The sequence below is a fragment of the Stylophora pistillata genome, chromosome 14, assembly GCF_964205215.1.
Source record: "Stylophora pistillata chromosome 14, jaStyPist1.2, whole genome shotgun sequence".
Lineage (NCBI taxonomy): Eukaryota > Metazoa > Cnidaria > Anthozoa > Scleractinia > Pocilloporidae > Stylophora > Stylophora pistillata.
In genome coordinates this window covers 1,843,945-1,864,514 of record NC_142532.1, presented here as the reverse complement: position 1 = coordinate 1,864,514, position 20,570 = coordinate 1,843,945, and the positions used below count along the sequence as shown (strand labels likewise).

Sequence of the window (20,570 nt, the reverse complement as noted above, 5' to 3'; positions counted from 1 at the left end):
TGGCGTTGGTCCGTTCACTTTTACAACACTAATAATAAACGACTTACCTTCGAATTGTAGAAAAGAACTAGTTTTGGAGTAAGGTCATTTAGCGCGAGCTGTGTAGAAGTGAAGGTATCAACTGGTTGAAACAGGTTAAGATTATTTGGACCTAAGACGAGAAGAAATGAAAACAAGATAAACTAGTTTTAATAACGTATATCCTAGCAAGCCATCAGGATACCCACCAGACTAGTCATAAGGGGGGGGGAGGGGAGGGAGCGTAGTACGTGACATGTCCACAAAAAGATAAGAACTATTCCATAATTCAACTATTATTCCATAAGTGCGCGTTGGAAATGAGATGGTAAATAGCTTTTTTCACCTCCGCAACAGTTAGCGCTATGCATTTCCATATAAGGCAACTCAGAATATGGGTTGAAAACCAGAGATGAGTGAACCAATCAAAACACTAGAAATGCAATATTCGAAGTTGAAAATTTGATACTTTTTTTCTTTCATATAAAGACATTTTCGAAAAATCAGAGGTAATATTTTCAGCTTTTACCTGCTACATACAAAGCAGTGATATAATTCTCGTGTAGTCCTTCGCTGAACACACATACGGGACCTAATTGTCCATGCAGAGACGTTGGGACCCCCCACACATAATCCTGTGCTCCGGCAGAAATGGTGGAGCAGTGGGGTGAGGTGGACTCTGTTGACAGCCCCGGGAGAGAGAGGGGGAAGGTGAACCTCTTCTGACCGCTTTTGGCGTTCACATCTTGGAATTCCTGTGGTGAAATGTTGGTCTGATGGGATCCTGAGCCGATTTGACAACTGGAAATATCCTAGAACAGAAGAAAAATATCGTAATTAAAAAAATATCTACATCATACTTTCAAGTGCAATTCAAGGGGTCATACCTACAAAACACTTTAGTCATTACCAATTTGATAGCGCACTCAACCATCCAAAACTATACTTACCTCTGAGAGCGAAGGAAACTTCATTGGGCTGCTGATCTTCAGCACACCATCAACATAAACAGACACATTGCTCTGCCCAAAAGGACGACGGGAAGGTATATGCGACACCGCTACAGAATGCTGGGAAATTACCAGGAACAAAAGTTGTAAAGTGATAAACAAGATTATAGGCCCCCACGAAAGAGCTGAATAATGAAATGCTACGTCAGCGGGTATGCGGTCAACAACGCGGGCTCAAGTGTCCTAGGCCTAAAATTTAGCGAAATTAGCGGAAAATAACAAGGGCTGACCTCTAAAACTGAGGAACTCTGTTTTCGTCGAAGGCACTTTCCTATTTCCAAGGGTTTAAAGGAGAAAATTAATTTTTGAAAATTTTTAGGGGGTGTGCCAAATTTTTGGAGGTTGTTCTGTAAAAGAAAAGCGACAAGGAAAACGACGCCTCGAAGCAACAGAATAGGAAATCAACCATGCGAACGACTCAAAATCCGTGTTTCCGCGGCAAAGCCTGGCGCATGCGTATACGTTATTCAGCTCTGTCGGCCCCCACGATACTTGTGAGTTAACAGAAGGAACAGGGCCTGAGAAAAACTCTCTGAGGACCAAAATTCATGTCTTTTTTTTATCTGAAATATCCCCCAGCTTATTTTGAGACGGAAACTTAAAGCGTTTTCGAACTATTTCTGTTTTACTCCGTAGAAGAAACACATTCAGAAAACGTACCCATGTTTGATCACTGAGCTGGCAAACTGGAACAGTAACAGAAGTGTATTCCTTTTTGTTGCACACGGCCACAACAAGATGTCCGGTGGAAGAAAAAAACGCCTCTAAACCAGCTCCAGAAGCAGTAAAAAAACTGTAAAGAAAAAAGCAGCTTATGAAACCTCCCACTGGAGTAGATCAAGAAAAAGAAAGACCAGAATTAAGAAAAAAATTAATAAATGAAAAAGATAAACACTAGACTAGCAGTTAAAGGGGAAATAACCATACGTTCCTCCTCGAGAGGATCGAGGCCTGGACTCGAGACTTCATATAGAGTAGGAACCCGGCACCTTTTCATTGCAAGAATTGTGTTGCCAGAAAAGTGTTTAAGAAACCCATAGGTCTGACGAGGGTAGGAGGGAGGAGAGGGGGATCGGAAGCCCCCACACCCTCCCCCTGGATCCACCGGTGACAAGATCTAAACCTACCTGGTACATGTATCAGTCTTCAATGAATTCAATGAAAACGTTTACCTGTAGAGGATTCGCCGATAGTGAAATATTTTTCTCTCTACACTCAAATCACTCCTCTCTTTGATTTTAACGGAGTCCAGGCAAATCCAAGCGTGAAAGGTGAAGCTATTTCCGGGCCATTTCTGAATACCTGGAACAGAGATCCCCTTTGACGGGAAAAAAAGCACAAGCTACTGTCAAAATACACACGTGTATTGTAATCACAGTTTGGAACCCCCCTTTAAAAAATTCCTCGTTTTGCCACCTATTACATGTTCTACACAATCATGGAATTTCAAAAATTAAAAGTTTCACATAGAAATCCATATACGTTAATTACCGAACGAAAGGTCCGGGAAGAAACTGTGCCCGAGGTCTTGAGTATGCTGAGGGCCGTACACAAGACCAAGGGCACAGTTTCCTTCCATACAGACCGCCCAAGAAAAGTAAATGACTCATTATTTTTTTCCCGCTGGTTTGTTTTTTTCCGCTTTTTTGCGAACGGCGCGGAAAAATTTCTAGATCGTGGCCCGTTTTGTAAAAAGCTGCTCACGAGGATTTAAGATTTTGGCCCATCACGACTTTTCAGGGGAAATAAGATGACCTTGCTGATGCCTGAAGAGTTATCTTACGATTCGGCTGGCGTCAAACGCTCCACTTTGTTGAGTTGAACTTGAGGCCCCTCCCGAATGTACATGTTTGGGGTGGGGTGGGTGGGGGAGAGATTGATTGAATAATTCCACCATGTTGCCATCACTTACAGCAGAGGGGTGGTGAAGGTCAAAGAAGTGTTTTGCTCTCAACCGGCTGCTACTAAATGACATTTTTACTAAGGCCTGAAGGACTCTGTAAGCAAATGGTACCTGTTGGTTGTAAAAAAAAAAAAAAGACTTGGTAACCTAAAAAAACAAAGAGATTCACTTGAAAGAAAAAATAAAAAAAACTTTAAGGGCCGATTCTTTGAACAAAGTTTAGCCATTGTTTAACAAATCCGCGTTGTAAGCCATCTTCAGTTTAGTCGAGCCTTTCATCTGAATATGACTTTGGTGAACAGTGTCAAGAGGGCCGAAAGCTAATAAAGATAAGACATTTCTTTGATTAAATCAACCTTCTTGTAGATAATCCCTGAGACAGGCTCACTGATTGCCGTAAAACCGCGGTTTGGGTTAGACCTAGTGTAAATAGCCAGCCCTAAGAGTTTAAATAATATGATGTATGTAATTTTCTTTATGAATTGCCACTACCCACAACAAAATAGCTCATCTCCTATAGAAATCACAAGGGTACCTGCTGTACCATATGAGATGTGGTATTTTCAAGGAGAGTGAACCCCTTGTTCTCTATCAAGCAAGCAAGGAAAAAAAAAAAGAGCAATGTCTCTCTATTACAATGACTTCCATTTGCTCGGCACTTAAAGAAAAAGGCTTTAAGGTGGGTTAGGGTCTTGTTATGTTGCTATTATGCAAGACATATGGACAGAGATGGTTATGACTTAACAATGTTCTTTTTAACCTGTGAACCATCCTCCAGAGGTACGAAGAGACCAATCATCTGTTTAAGTTCACGCGATGTTACAGAATGTGCACCAATGGCCTCCAATATACCGATCAGAGATTCTACAAAGAGAAAAAAGTGGACAGTTATTGAAAAGCTTGAATTCCATTCGGATTACATCTATACATGTGGCAGTTTGTTGGCCGTAGGTTAAGCAATCAGACAGTCAGTCTGTCATTGAGACTGACAGAGAGTCACTTATAACAAGTCACTTAGTCAGCCAGTTGAATAAAGGGGATAAGTTTCTAAAGAAACTGCGGTGCTGTGTCAGTGGGTAACATGATAATAGGCCATTTTACAGTTGTGTACTTAGTTGCCAAGCCTTTGATTCAGAGTGAGGCTAAAGATGACCTTGTCGTGATAGAGACCTGTATCTAGTTAGCATGATAACAAAGTGATTTACATTTGAAAAGCAGCAAGGTTTGTATCATAACAAGGTCACCCCTAGCCTCACTCCCATTCAAAGGCTTGGCAACCAAGCACATAACTGTAAAATGGACTATTTGGGTTTTATCAACTGAGTTGATAAAACTGAGTAAATAAAGAAAATTGGCCAACGCAACGAGTTTCAAGGTTGACATCTCGAGCGTCCAAAGGCAAATGCTCAAAATGTCAACTTTGAAACTCTAGTCAGTCAGTTGATTGGTCAGTCAACCAGTCTGTTAGTCTGTCAGAAAGTAACAACTGGTTTGGATGCTTCTTTGTTATTCCTTTCTACACCAAGAAGGTGCTCTTGAAATCGATCACCTGGACATTTTCCTGTTTGCCAATGTATAAGTTTTTGCATAAAGAGGGTAAGTTCCTAAAGAAACTGTGGTGCTGCGTCGGTGGGGGTAACAAGGTAATTTGGTAATATCAACTAAGTTGAAATTGTAAATTGGCTGCCATAAAGAGTTAAAAAGCTGATGTTTTGAGCATTAGCCCTTCGTCATTCACTCTGACGAAGGGCTAACGCTCGAAATGTCAGCTTTTTAACTTTTTATGGTGGCCAATTTACAATTTCAACTTAGTTGATCTTACCAAATTACAATTTTTTGCAGTTTCTTAGACTTTGCCGTCTAATATGTAGTGACACTTCTGATTTTTCTAACAAATCCCCCTGAGCCAATGTTCTAGTTATTCAAAAAACCATCTTGTTGGTTTAGGCCAAACTTGTACATACCTGCCCAGATGGTGTTAATGTTCTGTACATCAGACTCCAAAAGTGCTACAACTTTATTGAACACACCATTGGTGCTACACAACATGGCATTATGCATCGAAAACTTGCACAAGTGTTTGATAAATTCTGTTACATGTCTGGAGTGAGAAAGGAGACAACAAGAAAAAATGTCAGTTGTAGTGGAAAATAAACAGACACTTTGTTGTAAGCTCTCTGATGGACACTTCTTTGAAATATTTAATTCTTTCAAAAGATGAAATGTTTAATTCTTTCAAAAGAAACTTCTTTCAAGAGACAACACTATTGTTTTTCTATACGTTAAAAAAAAAACAGCAGCACTGTTTTTACCTCTTATTTTCCGCTGATAAAGATGGAAGCCAATCCAGAAGAAGTAACACAACATCAACATTGTTTATCACTTGGTTTTCTTTACTATAAATCCCTTCCACTACCTATAAACAAAATAAATGTATGCGAGAGGGACAGATTAACAATACAGTTTTTTAAACGTACAAAACTAAATATGGCTTAAAAACTGAAAAAAATTTCAGTGACTCTGAACCGTTCCCAGAATCTTTCTCGTATACTTGTCTGTTGATTTTCTTTTCTAACTTATGATCAAGACAGAGTTTTTTTCACCCTTGTATCACCACTGCTCTCAGGTAACTTGTCAATTAACAATTTCAATCCCAAGATCTCAATGATGTTGTCTTTTGATATCGTATTGATATCATAAGCAGAAATTCTTTGTGAATCGTAATGTGTCCATTAAAGGGTCACACAAATAACAACTAAGAAATATGCTGACAGTACCTACCCAGTTGAAAAGGAGCTGAATGAATTCTTTTGACGGGGAGTGAAGTCTTCTTAAATATCTACAAAACCTTTCAAACCCCACACTATCTTTAAACACTTCCTGAAAAATATCCATAAATTTAGCAGTTTGTCTTAGATAGTTCAAAATTAAATGATTTGTAATTTAGCAGTGAGTCACAATCACAAAGCGGCTCTTTGTCCACCAAAAATGCTTGCCTGGTTTATTTAAATTTAGGTGTGAAGAAGGAAAAAAAACCCAAGTTGAATATTCTATAATTTGGATCAAGGAAGTCTTCATGAATATGTAATTTGGAAGACAAACTAAACAAGGAGTTGTCCTGAGAGCAATTGAGGAAAGCTGGAAATGTAGGGATAACATTTATTATTTTGAAGTTGTCCTTCATTCTATAGCACATTAATTAAATGGATGATGCAATCAAGGCCTTAAGTAATTGTATTACTTTTTTTATTGCGAACTTTCCTTGATCTGTGGCACTGTCAGGGAACGTACAAAGAAAATATGCCATGATGGAGAAAAGTAAGGGGAATACACATACAGCAGTTAGAGTGCATTTGTTACTCCAGAGTTCCACATGGTAACCACTGAGGCATGGCCTCCTGCACTCTCTCTATAACCTTGTATGACTAATTAAAACATGTCATTGATTTAAAGTACCTTTGCTGCTGGTGATGCACACATGATTTTTTGAATTGCCAGCACACAGCTCTTGTACAGTGCATTTTGTGTGTCTTCATCCTCACACTGTTGAAATGATTAATATCAATATCTGATAAATCTTGTTGCCCTGTTAAACTGGAAGTAGATGCCACTTTAAATTCAAGTATATTTCATAATTATTGCAAACCCCCGAGTGAGTGACAGGATCCATATTTCAAGTCTAGGAAAATTTTGAATTAAAAGCATAGAAAAATAAGCATAAATGAATTATTCTATGTGCTGAGGGGGGGGGGGGGGAGAGGGCTGTCAATCAAATAAAACATTTGCATCATGGTGCAGACTACTAGAAACTGATTTCAGATTAATCTTATAGATCAATGCTAAAAGGACAGCAGCTATTAAAAAGGTATTATTGTTAAATTTAGCTGTAAGCCTCATTCAGAAGGTTTCCTGAACACCTGACCTCAAAGTTTAAAATGGATATGATGTCTTCAAAGCTTTCAACTCCAACAAAGATAGCCTGTTGAAAAAAAAAAATCATGTTCTTATTACAAAAGGTCATTTTACCTGGACAATAAAAATCAATAGAATCTGCGAGGACTCAAATAATTCAGAGAAATTTGTCTGAGTGGTTAAAATTAATAAACAGGGTAAGTTTCTAAAGAAACTGGGGTGCAACATTGATGGGAGTAGCGAGGTAATTTGGTTCTATCAACTAAGTTGAAATTGTAAATTGGCCACCATAAAGAGTTAAAAATGTTTCGAGCGTTAGCCCTTTGCAAGGCTGTGCTCTAAGAAAAATTGAAGAGAGCCCAGTGCTCAGAAACTGTGAAATCCAGGGTGCCCAGTATATGCTTTTTATGAAAAAACTAAGATTCCTGAGTTGCCCAAGAACAAATGTAAGGCGCCAGGGGGCCACTGGGCGCTGCTAGACCACAGCCCTGCATTGTCATTTGCTCTGATGAAGGGCTAACACTTGAAACATCAGCTTTTTAACTCTTTACGGTGGCCAATTTACAATTTCAACTTAGTTCATACATTGAATTACCTGGTTAAAACTAGAAAGACTAGTATCTAATTTCTCCTTACAGCATCACCTCTCAACGAAACATTAAGGTCAGGAGAATATAGGAAATGATCACCAACTACAGAAGCTCTTGATTCTTAAACAAATTCTCCTTGTCAGCACCTTGGGAAATGTATAAAGAACAGTATGGAGAATATGCATACTGATGTCAAGGGATTATGGATTAAAAGCCTCTCTGAGTCACCTGAAGAACTGCTGAGTCATCACAATCCAGAATCTTAGGAATTGCATCTGGATATAAGAAAGAAAATTTCTTGATCAACCAATATTGCTAAAAAGAGTTAAAAATATTTGAGTTTTTATTATTATAATTTCAGTTGTTATAGCTTTTAATCAGACGTCACTTACCCACCATGAAGACAGTACTTGAGAAATGAGCTTGTAATCCTCTAAAATTGTTCATAAACACACACAAAAAAACTTCTAATCATTCAGTATTCAACAATGAATCACTTCTGTCAAATGTTAACAAAGGGTCTTTCTACGCTTGGGGACAAAACTAAAATTGTCCCAACAAAATCAAAGGACAAATTTATCCTGCCAAATTTTTTTTTTAGCCTGTTGCATCTGCATTAAAATTTTAAAGCAGTCAAATTCTGTCAGCACCTGATCTGTATTTAAGACCGGCCAGCATTTTTTATTGATAGATTCAACTCTAATTTCCAGGAATCATCCTAAGCCGTTTTAAAGTTTTAGAATCCCCACGTTTTGCACCAAAGACAATTATTTCCTTCTAGTAAACCAATATTAGTTCAATTACATGCTGGTCGTAGCTTCATGAATAATTGACAAAGTTTGCATTGTAGGCCATGTGTTTGGAGAATTGTCTGCTTCAGCCAAAATTTGTCAAATAACAACAACCAATTCACACTTGTAAAATATTGGTAATTATAAAAAAATCTGTTGAAAATAGACAACTTTTTCATCAGTGCAGATAGGCCCTAAGAGAGCCCTGTATTCCTTATTTTCTAGGAAACACTGTATCTTGCTAATAAAAACAAAATAAAAATATTTGGGAAAATTAGCAGTTGAAGTCCAGCAAAGAGTCAACAACAAAAAATTAATAAAACTTGTGAAGTTTGCCACAAGTTACCTGAGCCGTATAATTTCCAGGAATCTCTTCAACAATGAAGGTGTATCTACGAGACACTAAAAAAAAAAACGAAAAAGCAAAATTAAACTTTGACACTTATATCAGACAAACAGTATCATTCCCACTTCCATGACATCTCTTTTTAAGATCAAAATTTAGTAATTGTCTTTACTGTCTGCTATACAATTCTTATGGTATGGGTTCGGGGAATCTGGTATTGGATCAATGAATAATCATATGATCGATACGTTTCTTCATTCTCATCACCTGTCTGCATGATATTGCATTGATATTGTAAGGAGAAATTCTGTCTTGGTAACTCATGGAAGTTTAAGGGTTAAAAATAAATATCATACATACGTGGACTTGTTGCCTTTTGTTAAGATTTGCTTGATGGATCAGGTGGATCATTTTGACAAGACATCTAATGGCTTGATCTTGTTTCTGATTATCTGAAGTTACACTTATTGTGTGTCTCGTTGGACATGGGGGTTTTTTGCTGCCGTCATCTTCTAGTATTCTAAATAGGCTCTCTGCAGTCTCTGGTGAAATATCAGTTGCTACACACTCCTAGATTGAAAAAAATAAATAAATAAAAAAAGCTTAAAGGTGAAGTAACCGTTAGAACCTAATGGTCCATTTTAGGAGACTTAATATCTTGATTTTGTTTATTGATCCGAGACTCGCTTAAGAAATTATAAGTTAACCAAACTAAAGTAGTAAAAGAGAATTCCATCTCGTATGAGATATCTGTAAAGAGAGAGTTTAATGTTTGTACTGAAGAGGAAATCAGAGCAGATTACAGTTTAAACTATTTTGTTGCTGTTTTTGTTTTATTTGGTTTCACGCGAAAGAAATATTAGACTGGTATGTGCGGGAAACTCGCGGTGGGTATAGTTTACGATGAAAATGAGCATTTGATCACTGCGTTTTCAGAGGACTTTGTAGAGGAAATTACGCACTTAAATATTCATGTTGCATTCATTAATCATAATTCATCGGCAAGTGTTAAATACGGAAATGATAAGATACTTCATCCATGGAATAAACAAGACGATAAGTTTAAAGATTCTACAAATTCAAAAAATGTTTCCATGCGCGACTTCACGGGAGAACATGTAAAAAGTTTTACAAAAGATTTTCGACATACCCTGCTGTTGAGGTAATTCCAAATTTTATCCGGACTGCGTTCAATTCTGCAAGAGGTAAGTTAACCCGGAATAAACGGTCATTGGAGAAAAATGTATCAGTAAATTATCGGATAACTGCGAGCATTTCAGAAATTTCAAACATTTTCTACGCTGACACATTTTAGCTGAGAATATGAATAATTCGAAAATGATTCTTAGGAAATTAGTAAAAATCATGCGATGGAAAACAAATCAACTTGCCCGTCACTCAGATCCTCCTTAACTTTATCTTCCTCCCCATCCGCCATCTTTGTTTTGGTTCTTGCGCAAACTCGCTCCAGGATTCATCCTCGGAGACCCAGGGGCTGTGAGTCGATTTCAAGTTAAGGGCAGAGGAGCCCCCTGGGGACATTGTCTTACAAGACTAGTTCCAAACGGTAGCAGTCGTTCTGGCATCTGATTGGTGCCAGAAAATCTTTGTGTTTTTCTGCCCAATCAGAGTGAAGTGTCCTTTGGAGTCCTTTCGTGTGTTTTAACACGCATATATACAATAAGCTCTGTTGTTCGCTATGTTTGTTTGGGCCGTGCGACGAAGCTTTGCCCGAGGTGAAAGGTTTCAGTCTCAGCACACAATGTAAGAGAAATCGATCAGATTGTCCGCGAAATCTTACCGGAAAATTATACTGAATACTTTCGCAGGTATCGCAAGAGAACGTGTTTAAAAGTTTGCGGGGTTCGTGTAAAACATAATGGTTGCAGGCATTGATATGGCGCTTTAAACGTTAGATGAGATGTAAGCCCAAATCTTTCAAGATTTTTTGTACAATTTGTTGTGACTGATATCGGGTTTTGCCCAGTAGTGGCAGATTTTAGGTTTTTTCTAGTAGTGGCTGATTTGGGGTTTTGTCTAATAGTGGTCGATTTGGGGTCATTTGTGAAGGAGTGGCCGGTTTAAGGTTTTGTCCACTAGTGGCCAATTTGGGGTTTTGTCCACTAGTGGCCGATTTGGGGCTTTGTCCACTAGTGGTCGATTCAAGGTTTTGTCCACTACTGGCCGATTTGGGGTTTTGTCCACTAGTGGCCGATTTAGGGTTCTGTCCACTTGTGGCCGATTTGGGGTTTTGTCCACAAGTGGCCGATTTGGGGTGTTGTCCACTATTGGTCGATTTTAATTTTTGTCGACTAGTGGCTGATTTCGGGTTTTGTCCATTAGTGGCCGATTTGGGGTGTTATTATGGGAGGCAGCGTGGTCGAGTGGTCAGCGTGTCGGACTCGCAATCCGTCGTTCCGGGGTTCAAGTCCCACTCTGACCACTCCCTGGATTTGTGTCACGGTAGCTCCGAGTTCAAATCCTCGGCCATGCTTGTAAATAGCCAACTGGTTTGCCTCCGGCCAGTTGGGATTCTTAACGAAATTATTTTCAATTTGAATTATTTGTTTACAGCCCACAATGTAAACTACTGGGCTACCAGTAATTGTGTTAGCTACTAAAGTTAATCCACTAGGGTTTTGTCCACTAGTGGCGGATTTGGGGTTTTGTCCACTAGTGGTGGATTTAAGGTTTTGTCCACAAGTGGCCGATGTGGAGTTTTGTCCACTAGTGGCCGAATGAAGGAGTGGCCGATTTAAGGTGTTGTCCACTAGTGGCCGATTTAGGGTGTTGTCCACTAGTGGCCGATTAATTTAAGGTTTAGTCCATTAGTGGCCAATTTGGGGTTTTGTCCACTAGTGGCCGATATGGGATTTTGTCCACCATTAGTGGACTAACTACCATTAGTGGCAAAAATGCAAAAACGGCCACTAGTGGGTAAATTGCTTAAATGCCCAGTTGTCGTTTTTTCCACTATTGGCCGATTTAAGGTTTTGTCCACTAGTGGCTGATTTGGGGTTTTGTGAAGTAGTGGCCGATTTGGGGTTTTGTCCGCTAGTGGCCGACTCAAGGTTTTGTCCACTGGTGGTGGATTTGGGGTTTTGCCAGTAGTTGCTGATTTGGGGTTTTGTCCACTAGTGGTGGATTTAAGGTTTTGTCCATTAGTGGCCGATATGGGATTTTGTCCACTAATGGCTGATTTAAGGTTTTGTCCACCAGTGGCCAATTTAAGGTTTTGTCCACTAGCGGCGATTTGGAGTTTTCTCCACTAGTGGCCGATTAAGGGTTCTGTCCACTTGTGGCCGATTTGGGGCTTTCTCCACACGTGGTCGATTTCGGGTTTTGTCCATTAGTGGTCGATTTGGGGTTTTGTGGACTAGTGGCCGATTAAAGGTTTTTCCCATTAATGGCCAATTTGGGGTTTTCTCCACTAGTGGCCGATTTGGGGTTTTGTCCACTAGTGGTCGATTTAAGGTTTTGTCCAGGAGTGGCTGATTTGGGTTTTGTCCGCAAGTGGCCGATTTGGTGTTTTCTCCAGTAGTGGTCGATTTCACGTTTTGTCCACAAGTGGCCGATTTGGGTTTTTGTTCCATAGTGGCAACTTTAAGGTTTGGTCCACTAGGGCCCTACTTAAGGTTTTGTCCACTAGTGGCCGATTTAAGGTTTTGTCCACTAGTAGCCGATTTTTGGTTTTGTCCAGTAGTGGCCGATTTGATGTTTTGTCCACTAGTGACCGACTTAAAGTTTTGTCCACTTGAGGCCGATTTGGGGTTTTTTCCACTAGTGGCTGATTTGAGGTTTTGTCCACTAGTGGCCAATTTGGGGTTTTCTCCAGTAGTGGTCGATTTAACGTTTTGTCCACAAGTGGCGGATTTGGGGTTTTGTCCACTAGTGACCGATTTAGGGTTTTGTCCAGTAGCGGCCGATTCGGGGTTTTGTCCACAAGTGGCCGATTTGGGGTTTTGTCCAGGATTGGCCGATTTGGGGTTTTGTCCTCTACTGTGGCTGAACGAAGGTTTTGTCCACTAGTGGCCGATTTGGGGTTTAGTCCACTAGTGGCCGACTTGGGGTTTTGTCTAGTGATGGCTGATTTGGAGTTTTGTCCACTAGTGGCCGATTTGGGGTTTTGTCCAGGATTGGCCGATTTGGGGTTTTGTCCTCTACTGTGGCTGAACGAAGGTTTTGTCCACTAGTGGCCGATTTGGGGTTTAGTCCACTAGTGGCCGACTTGGGGTTTTGTCTAGTGGTGGCTGATTTGGAGTTTTGTCCACTAGTGGCCGATTTTGGGTTATAGCCACTTGTGGCTGATCTGTGATTTTGTGCAGTAGTTGCTTGAAGTTGTGGTTTTCGCCACGTGTGGCGTATTTGGGGTTTTGGCCAGTTGTGGCCTATTTGGGGTTGTTGCCACTTGGGGCCGATGAGTGATTTTTTTCCACTAGTTGGGGATTTGCAATTTTTTCCTTTAGTGGCCGATTTGGTGTTTTGGCCACTTGTGGCCGATCTGTTATTTTCTCCATTGGTGGCCGATCTGTGATTATGCCCACTAGTGGGCGATCTGCGATTTTTGCCACTAGAGGCCGATTTGGGGTTTTTGCCACTTGTAACCGACTTGGGGTTTGGGCCACTTGTGACCGATATCTGATTTTGTCCACTAGTGTCCAATTTTCAAATTTGGCCAGAAGTCAGTTTTGGTCTCGCAGAAGTATTACTAGAGACGTGATCTGGAAATCTTGTACGCTTTCAGGATTCTTTTTTCTTGTTTAAAATGAGCATTTTACTGTTTGAGTCAGGGACTTATGGCAACGTACATTTGCGGAGCGAGGAAACCCTTCAGTTATTAAACAGAATGATGGAAGGGAGGGACGGTGGATCGGTGGAATGGGGGAATATGTTAAGACGCGGATAGTCGGAATATTCTGAAGCAAAAGTGTCAAAAGTAACAGGTGAAACTAGAGGAAGCATATGTTATCACTGTTGGAGCCCAGAGGATGGGGGAACCATGAGGCTTTCGAGCTAGTACCTGGTTTTAATAGCTAATTGACTTGTTAGATGAAATGAATTTCTCTCTGAGGGCTGCGGTGATATCACGTCTCCACAAATTTCAATACTAACATCATTACTTTGGATTATAAGGATAAGAAAAACATTGCACTGCACTGAATGATCAGTTTTGTGTTGGAAAGCGAAACCCGACAAATTTGTTATTGAAATCTTACAGAGGGTTTTTGAAATTATTTTCCAGCTGTTCTGCTTATTCAAGTTGTGTATCATTTCAAAGGAGCACAAGAAATAATACGAATGTTTCAACAGCTGAAAGAGTGAGAAAAACAAAAGAATGACTATTTAGAATGCCATGATCAATAGAAAGTTTCACAAAAGAAAACTTCAGTCATCCGAAATTATGGTGAGCATTGTTGACATAACCAAACAGTTTCATTTTACACGCGCGCTGTGATAAGTTAAGTCGACTGGCGCTAGCGCACGATTGGCCGTGGGTGCTCCAAAGGTCATCTTAATTTTTGCAAGAGGTGTGTAACGCAATCGTCAGTGTTCACTTTACTTACACAATGACGTGTACGGTTCCCCTTCAAACTGTAGCAGTTCTCTGCCTTATCTCCTCGACAAATGGATTTTGGGTTTGGAACAGACCAACGGAACGTCCCTCAAATGAGATAACAACACCAGTCATAATCGGTAAATAAGAATTGTTAATATTGTACAATTAATTTATCGCTTTCTCGCGACATTTAGCATTTATTAAACGATCATGAATCCAACGTTAAACAGAAAATCTGCAATCTCCTTTCCTAGCTTCACAAAAGAGATCGTTTCGTCGGATTTTGCTTCACAACTAGTCCTTTGCTAGGCCTTTTCAAACCTGATTTATTTACATACAGCCCACAATTAAATGTATATGCCAATATATTACGTAACTTCCATGAATAAAGCTTTGTTTCGGTTTCGCATGGGGATTAGCATAATGAACAACGAAAAATGCTGATCTTTGTATTAACAAGAGTCTAAATTAAGAATAAGCAAACACTCAGTTTTCCTTGACAGTCGACGGAATAAGCAGGTCTAAGCACGCAACTGAAAGTAAGTCGAAACGTGACCCAAGGGGTGGTAAGTTCATGTCTACGTCAGGACATAACTGAGGTAGTTTTTTTTGCGACGAGTAAAATTACCTTTGACATCAAGGAAACAACAATGGCCTTAAAGTTATAAAAAAAGAGAAAAAAAGACATCAAATAACGGTTCCTTTGGTGGAAAATCGCTCGTTAAAAATCAAGGTAAGCACTACGAAACCGGCCTCGTCTAGAGCGGAAGGCAGATACCTCTGGGGTCCTATGGGGATCTCACCGGTATTCCCGCCGTGTCAATATTTAATCGCTCACCGTGACCACCTTGCGTTCAATCAAACCGCACCCACAAAGGTAAGGTTAGTGATAATTTAAAGCATAATTCCTTTTTTCTTCTCTCGTCAGTGCCTGGAACCGGTGGAAGCCAACTGCAAGCCAAGCTTAATAAACCTAGCACTCTTCATTGGTATTGTTCCAAAACAACCGATGACTACTTCACTTTATGGCTCAAGAAGACTTCGCTATTACCTTATGCCATAGACTGTTGGGTGGATAATATGAGGTGATGAAAACCTTAAAATGTAGCTCATAATCGCTTTGATTAGTATTCCTTAGATCACTTTGTCATCAAGGAGGGAAATTGTTTCGCTTTTGGAGGACTGGTTATCCTTAAGAGGCAACTTGAGCATCTTAGGTTTGTTTATTCGGTGATCTCTTTTGCTTAGCCCTATTTCCGTTCGATTATTTCCTGTGGTCACTCATCATGTCTATTAAAGATTATGTGCCCATATCTTAGGAAGAATCTCGTTTAAATGGAATAAATGAATATAGCTTTGCCATCAAATTATTCAAATAGCTTTGCCATCAAATTATTCAAATGTACGCACAAATATCTTAACGGTTTGCTGCCTCCATTCAATGGTCACATGGATAATAAGTTTTGGCAAGAGCTTACCAATGAGCTCCTAATATAACTAGTATAAGTAATTTGTATAATATTCTTCTTCAATTAGTGATCTCGTCGTTGTTGTTGCGGATTTTTTTTTTCTGTTAACAATTATTAGACTTGTGTACGATGAAAGCACCAAGACCATGAAGAACGCACCGGGCGTGGAAACAAGAGTTCCCGGATTTGGTGACACCAGTACAATCGAATACTTGGACACTAGCGGACTGATAAAGTATTTTGCACCAATGGTAGAGACCCTGGTCTCTTGGGGATACCAGCGTGGAGAGACTGTCAGAGCAGCTCCGTATGACTTCCGTTATGGGCCTGGTAAGTTTCACGTGATCACTTGCTTGTTTAAAACTCATTATCGTCTTCAAATCCGATCGGCGCTCCAAGCCAGAAGGACCCTGAGAGCAGAAATCAAAAGGAACCCTCTACTAAATAAGACATTTTCATTTTTCCTCTAGAATCCCAGTCAGAATATTTTTCAAAACTGAAGACATTGATCGAGGATACCTACTCAGCAAATGGCAACAAGAAGATAACTTTAATGAGTCATAGCTTAGGATGTCCTTACAGTTTGGTTTTCCTGAACAAACAAACGAAAGACTGGAAAGACAAATATATTCTACAATGGATAACTCTGTCTGGTAAGAAAAAAAAATGGCGATTTAAGCTCAGAGGGCGCGTTCAGAGACATTTTTAATTGCATGTTTACACCGAATATTTGTAGTGATTTTTTCTTTACTTATTCTCGAAGATTTCGTGTCGCGTTTTGGGTAATCAGCTGCAGAACTAAAGCCAAGAGATCTCTCAAGTTCAGTCCTATGCTGAGGAATTGAGTTTGTTTATTCTATGCCACAGTTGCCCATGTCGTGTTTCGTCAGACATGCTCACGCAGTAGTGTGCAAAACATCATTACAAAAGATGTTTTCTTCTTTTTCCCATCAGGAGTGTGGGGCGGGACTGTAGAGCAAGTTAGCCTGTTTTCTTCTGGAAACACGTTAGGGATCCCGAAAATCCTCGTAAACCCGCTGAAAGTCAGGGGCGAACAGCGCACTGACACAAGCAATGTTTATCTACTCCCGAGCCGAGAATTATGGTCAGCGGATGAAGTCTTGGCAAGAACACCAGAGCGTACGTACACTGTTCACGACTACGACGATTTCTTCCGAGATATTGGCTTCCCGCTCGGAATAAAACTACGAAAGTTGGTCGAAAACATGACCTATCCGTTAACAGAGCATTCTCCCCAAGTAACCGTACACTGTATGCATGGAGCTGGCGTAAATACGGCAGAAGGCTACCAGTTCAAAGAAGGAGAGTTCCCGGATACTCCGCCAGCCGTTACCTATGGTGACGGAGATGGAACAGTGAACATACGCAGTTTAGAGGCCTGCAGTAAGTGGAGCCAGCGGCAGCCGAAAAATGTTACCCTGAAAACATATCCAGGAGTGAATCATAACGGACTGTTGAGCGACGAGAACGTGCAGAATTATATTAAGTCTCTTTTGTTTTGATTGCAAACTGTGAATTTCAAACCGATCCAATCACGTTTTGTACAACTTGAAATTAAGCAGTTTGTCTGTTATTTTCCATTTTGATCGTCAAAGTTGTTGTTTTTTTCTTTCTTTTCTTTCTTTTTGTCACTTATTTTCCTTTTGTGTTTTCAAGAAAATCTTGGTGCGATGTTTTCCCACAATGACCATTAACCAATGACTTTCTTTAAAACTTTAACTTATGTGTGTAACCAAGATACCCCTGCTGAATTAAACATTAGACTTATGACAATGAAGGAAATGATCGCGAACTTGAAAAGCTCTAAATTTTTCACAAAATTTCTCCTGTCATTGCCATAGAAAATGTATAGATAACAGTCTAGAGAATATACACTCTGATGTTAAGGTGTAAAGGTTTGGGAATGCTAATTATTTGGTTTATATTTTTTTAAGAACCATGGACTAACATCTATTCATAACTGAGATGGATTTGAAACGTCTTCATCAGTTGGTAGTCTCTGACAAAGGCTGTTAGTTATGTTTTGTTAGTTATGGCAATTTTACGTCTCAAAACAATTGTTACAGAACGATTATTATGTAAGAAAGCAAAGCTGCCGAAAAGATTTGCTGCTCTCAATAAGCAGTTTCTTCTCTGAAAGCAAAACTTGGCACGCTTTGTCATCGAAACAAAGCAAAAGCTGTTCAAAATTGTCTTTTACCAGTCTTGTTCATTGTGCGGCATTTCAAAGGAACACGAAAAATAATACAAATGCTTCAACAGCTGATTATGAGAAATTACAAATCAATGTTTTTTATATCCAAATAAAGTTTTTGTCTCCTATCTGATCTTTTGGCTAATTTTAAGTTTAATATTCAATTTCAAGCAAGACATTAAGTTAATTTGGAAAAGAAGGAAGTACTGACAGGTTTTAAAAAAGTAAAGGAGGACAGTCATAATTTCTAAAAATTGATTGTGCCACGTATTATCACAGAGCCTTACAAGATTGTCAGGATTATCTAGTGACCTTAATAACAGTAGAAGGTTCTTCATGCAAAAGTCACGAGTATTGATGGAAATGACTGGGTCTTCAGTGACCAGTGTAATACATGGCATGTTTTTCGAGTTCGTTCTGAACAGTTCGTCGGGAACGGTTCGTGTTCGGCCCCGGACACGCAGTGGGAGGATGTCCGGCACCCCCGGTGAGACTGGACTTATGATGGGACCCCCCTACTAAGGACATTTTTGTTGCGTTAGTATTATGGGATATAGGAACATGTGCTTTTCGCTTGAAGTTAGCAGTCTTTTCGTTGGATTAAAGGGGTGATTTAAACCGTTGTCGAAAGTTGAAGTTATTTAGTAGTCTGAATAAAACAGTGCGTGTTGAACACATGAACACTAATTTAGTTGCTCGTTGAGTACTGATTTTCACTCCCAAAACCGAACGGTACTCTTAGACGGCAGGAGCCTTGGCACTAGAAATCGAAGGAATCACTTAGATGAATACAAAATTTTCAATTTTTCCTCTAGAATCACAGTCGGAATATTTTACAAAGCTAAAGACATTGATTGAAGAAACGTATTCCGCAAATGGCAACAAGAAGATAACTTAGATGAGTCACGATTTTGGATGTCCTGAGCAAGCAAACTCAAGACTGGAAGATAAACCAATCACGAAAGCTTCTCTTTCCCGTTCAGTTCTGCGTTTCAGGAATTGGTTTGCTCATTCTAACCCACAGTTGCCCACATGTGTGATTCACCAGCACGCTCATACAAATGTGCGCGAAACACCACTTTATTTGCGAATAATGTTTGGTTTCTTTTTCTTATCAGGAACATGGGGCGGGACTGCGGCCGAACTTGGCCTGTTTACTTCTGGTATGCCGATAGCCTCTAAGAACCCGCTGAAGCTCAGAAAGGTGGTACGCACGCAACCAAGCGCGGCATATATGCTACCAAGCCCCGAATTATGGTCAGGGGATGAAGTTTTGGTGGAAACACCTAACCGTTCGTACTAAGACTATTTTTCCGGAGATATTGGTCGAAAACACTACACATCCGTTAACGGAGCATTCTCCAGAGGTGATCGTACACTGTTTGTATGGAACTGGGGTTCCTACAGTAGAGGGGCACCATGTAAAGAAAGGAGAATTCTAGGATAGGTAAACAGTCAGCTGTGACCTATGATGACGGGGGATAGAATGGTGAACAAACGCAGTCTAGAAGTCTGCAATAAGTGGCGCCAGCAGCAAGCAAATAAAGTCACCCAGAAGTCATATGCTAGAGTGGATTTTTTCGTTATACTGATTACAATGTTTTGATTATGATATGTGAATACATTAAATGAAAGGATTATTGGCTAACGAAAAAGTAAACGAGACGAGGAAAGTAGGAAATAGTAATTGTCTAATTTAGTAAGCAGTAAAAACTGATGTTTTTTCCTCATAGAAGAGCGAGATCACGGAAGCAATAAAAATGTCAATTATTTACATATTTGTTTTCAAAGCGAACAATGACGAAGAGCATTCGTACCATGATTCAAAAGGACTTCAAACCAATGTTTATCTTTTAAGGAGAGAAATGAAAGATTCAGTCAATATTTTTGCCAGTTATACGCTAACACGCACACACACACACACAAAAAAGATTTTGGAATTCTCGATCGCTCTAGTTGCGAATGAGTTAAAAATGGCCTTTGGTCTCTTCTTAGTAGTAAGTTTAGGTAAATTTGTGTTGTTCATTTTGTTTACAAATCACAGTAAAATGGTTCACAACTTCAGTTTTCAAGTCGATCTCAGGCCAAGCACGGTACTCCAATAAAAACTTGAAACAGAAAGAAATATTTTATGCACTTCTCTGTTACTGTACGATATTTAAATCTCATCCCTGTAAATTTTTTCTGGAACGTCCAGCTGGCTCAAGGAAATAAAGCTAATTTTATGCAATCAGATCGAAAAAATGATTATTTTTCAGCTGAACTTTTATAACCTGCATTGATTACCTCCGTCAAGGAGAAAAGTGTGATGTTTATTTATAAACATTTCCTTAGCTGTCTTCTCATCTTGTTTGAAAACAATAGAATTCATACACATCCCAAGCGTTTGCTATTGGCGCAGAGGGCTGGACCTAGCATATGATTGGCTAGAAAATTGCCAATATCTTTCTTCATTGGCAAAGAACCGTCACTATTCGAGTCACAGTTTTGAGCAAGTTTGAAGACTCAAAGATCCCTCGAAATGTTGCCTAATAAATTGATTTTTTGCGTAATAATTTTGAGTGTAACGCTATCCCTTGGCGAAGGATGGCGGAAAATTCCGACATACAAACCATCTGAACAACTGCCGAGGGCTGATGAAAAGATAATGACACCAGTGATAATTGGTAATAGCTGCTGAAAATATTAATTCTCTATGTATGATTTTACATATTTTCTGTGCTTTTAGTTACAATATGTTGTCTTGCTAAATAGTAACC

General features: G+C 39.6%; 2 protein-coding genes across 2 annotated transcripts in view; one reads left to right on the top strand and one right to left on the bottom strand.

Moving 5' to 3' along the window:
• LOC111335818 (neurobeachin-like protein 1) overlaps nucleotides 1–10,061 on the bottom strand; it is a 37,059-nt gene extending 26,998 nt beyond the window's left edge. Inside the window, exons 1-18 of the mRNA XM_022941815.2 lie at nucleotides 9,962–10,061; nucleotides 9,721–9,766; nucleotides 8,931–9,140; nucleotides 8,571–8,626; nucleotides 7,826–7,866; nucleotides 7,662–7,708; nucleotides 6,854–6,910; nucleotides 6,388–6,474; nucleotides 5,713–5,811; nucleotides 5,244–5,347; nucleotides 4,896–5,032; nucleotides 3,692–3,795; nucleotides 2,941–3,042; nucleotides 2,201–2,346; nucleotides 1,689–1,821; nucleotides 969–1,088; nucleotides 548–830; nucleotides 48–151 (exon numbers count right to left, since the gene is read on the bottom strand). Of these exons, the coding sequence (XP_022797550.2) occupies nucleotides 48–151; nucleotides 548–830; nucleotides 969–1,088; nucleotides 1,689–1,821; nucleotides 2,201–2,346; nucleotides 2,941–3,042; nucleotides 3,692–3,795; nucleotides 4,896–5,032; nucleotides 5,244–5,347; nucleotides 5,713–5,811; nucleotides 6,388–6,474; nucleotides 6,854–6,910; nucleotides 7,662–7,708; nucleotides 7,826–7,866; nucleotides 8,571–8,626; nucleotides 8,931–9,140; nucleotides 9,721–9,766; nucleotides 9,962–10,008 (1,923 nt within the window). The 5' untranslated portion in view covers nucleotides 10,009–10,061. The remainder of the gene's footprint in view (nucleotides 1–47; nucleotides 152–547; nucleotides 831–968; nucleotides 1,089–1,688; nucleotides 1,822–2,200; nucleotides 2,347–2,940; nucleotides 3,043–3,691; nucleotides 3,796–4,895; nucleotides 5,033–5,243; nucleotides 5,348–5,712; nucleotides 5,812–6,387; nucleotides 6,475–6,853; nucleotides 6,911–7,661; nucleotides 7,709–7,825; nucleotides 7,867–8,570; nucleotides 8,627–8,930; nucleotides 9,141–9,720; nucleotides 9,767–9,961) is intronic.
• A 4,040-nt stretch (nucleotides 10,062–14,101) lies between these two features.
• Nucleotides 14,102–17,197, top strand: LOC111335819 (lysosomal phospholipase A and acyltransferase). Its single transcript, XM_022941817.2, has 5 exons — nucleotides 14,102–14,264; nucleotides 15,056–15,212; nucleotides 15,715–15,926; nucleotides 16,067–16,249; nucleotides 16,551–17,197. The coding sequence occupies exons 1-5, from the start codon at nucleotides 14,138–14,140 to the stop codon at nucleotides 17,117–17,119; spliced, it is 1,248 nt and encodes a 415-aa protein (XP_022797552.2). The 5' UTR covers nucleotides 14,102–14,137; the 3' UTR covers nucleotides 17,120–17,197.
• The last annotated feature ends 3,373 nt before the right edge of the window (nucleotides 17,198–20,570 follow it).

Excerpts from the sequence above, each read along its gene's own strand:
- LOC111335819 (XM_022941817.2), top strand. The coding sequence starts at position 14,138 with ATGACGTGTACGGTTCCCCTTCAAACTGTAGCAGTTCTCTGCCTTATC. Across the intron at positions 15,927-16,066 it reads TGACTTCCGTTATGGGCCTG|AATCCCAGTCAGAATATTTT; the intron begins GTAAGTTTCACG and ends TTTTTCCTCTAG. Across the intron at positions 16,250-16,550 it reads ACAATGGATAACTCTGTCTG|GAGTGTGGGGCGGGACTGTA; the intron begins GTAAGAAAAAAA and ends TTTTCCCATCAG.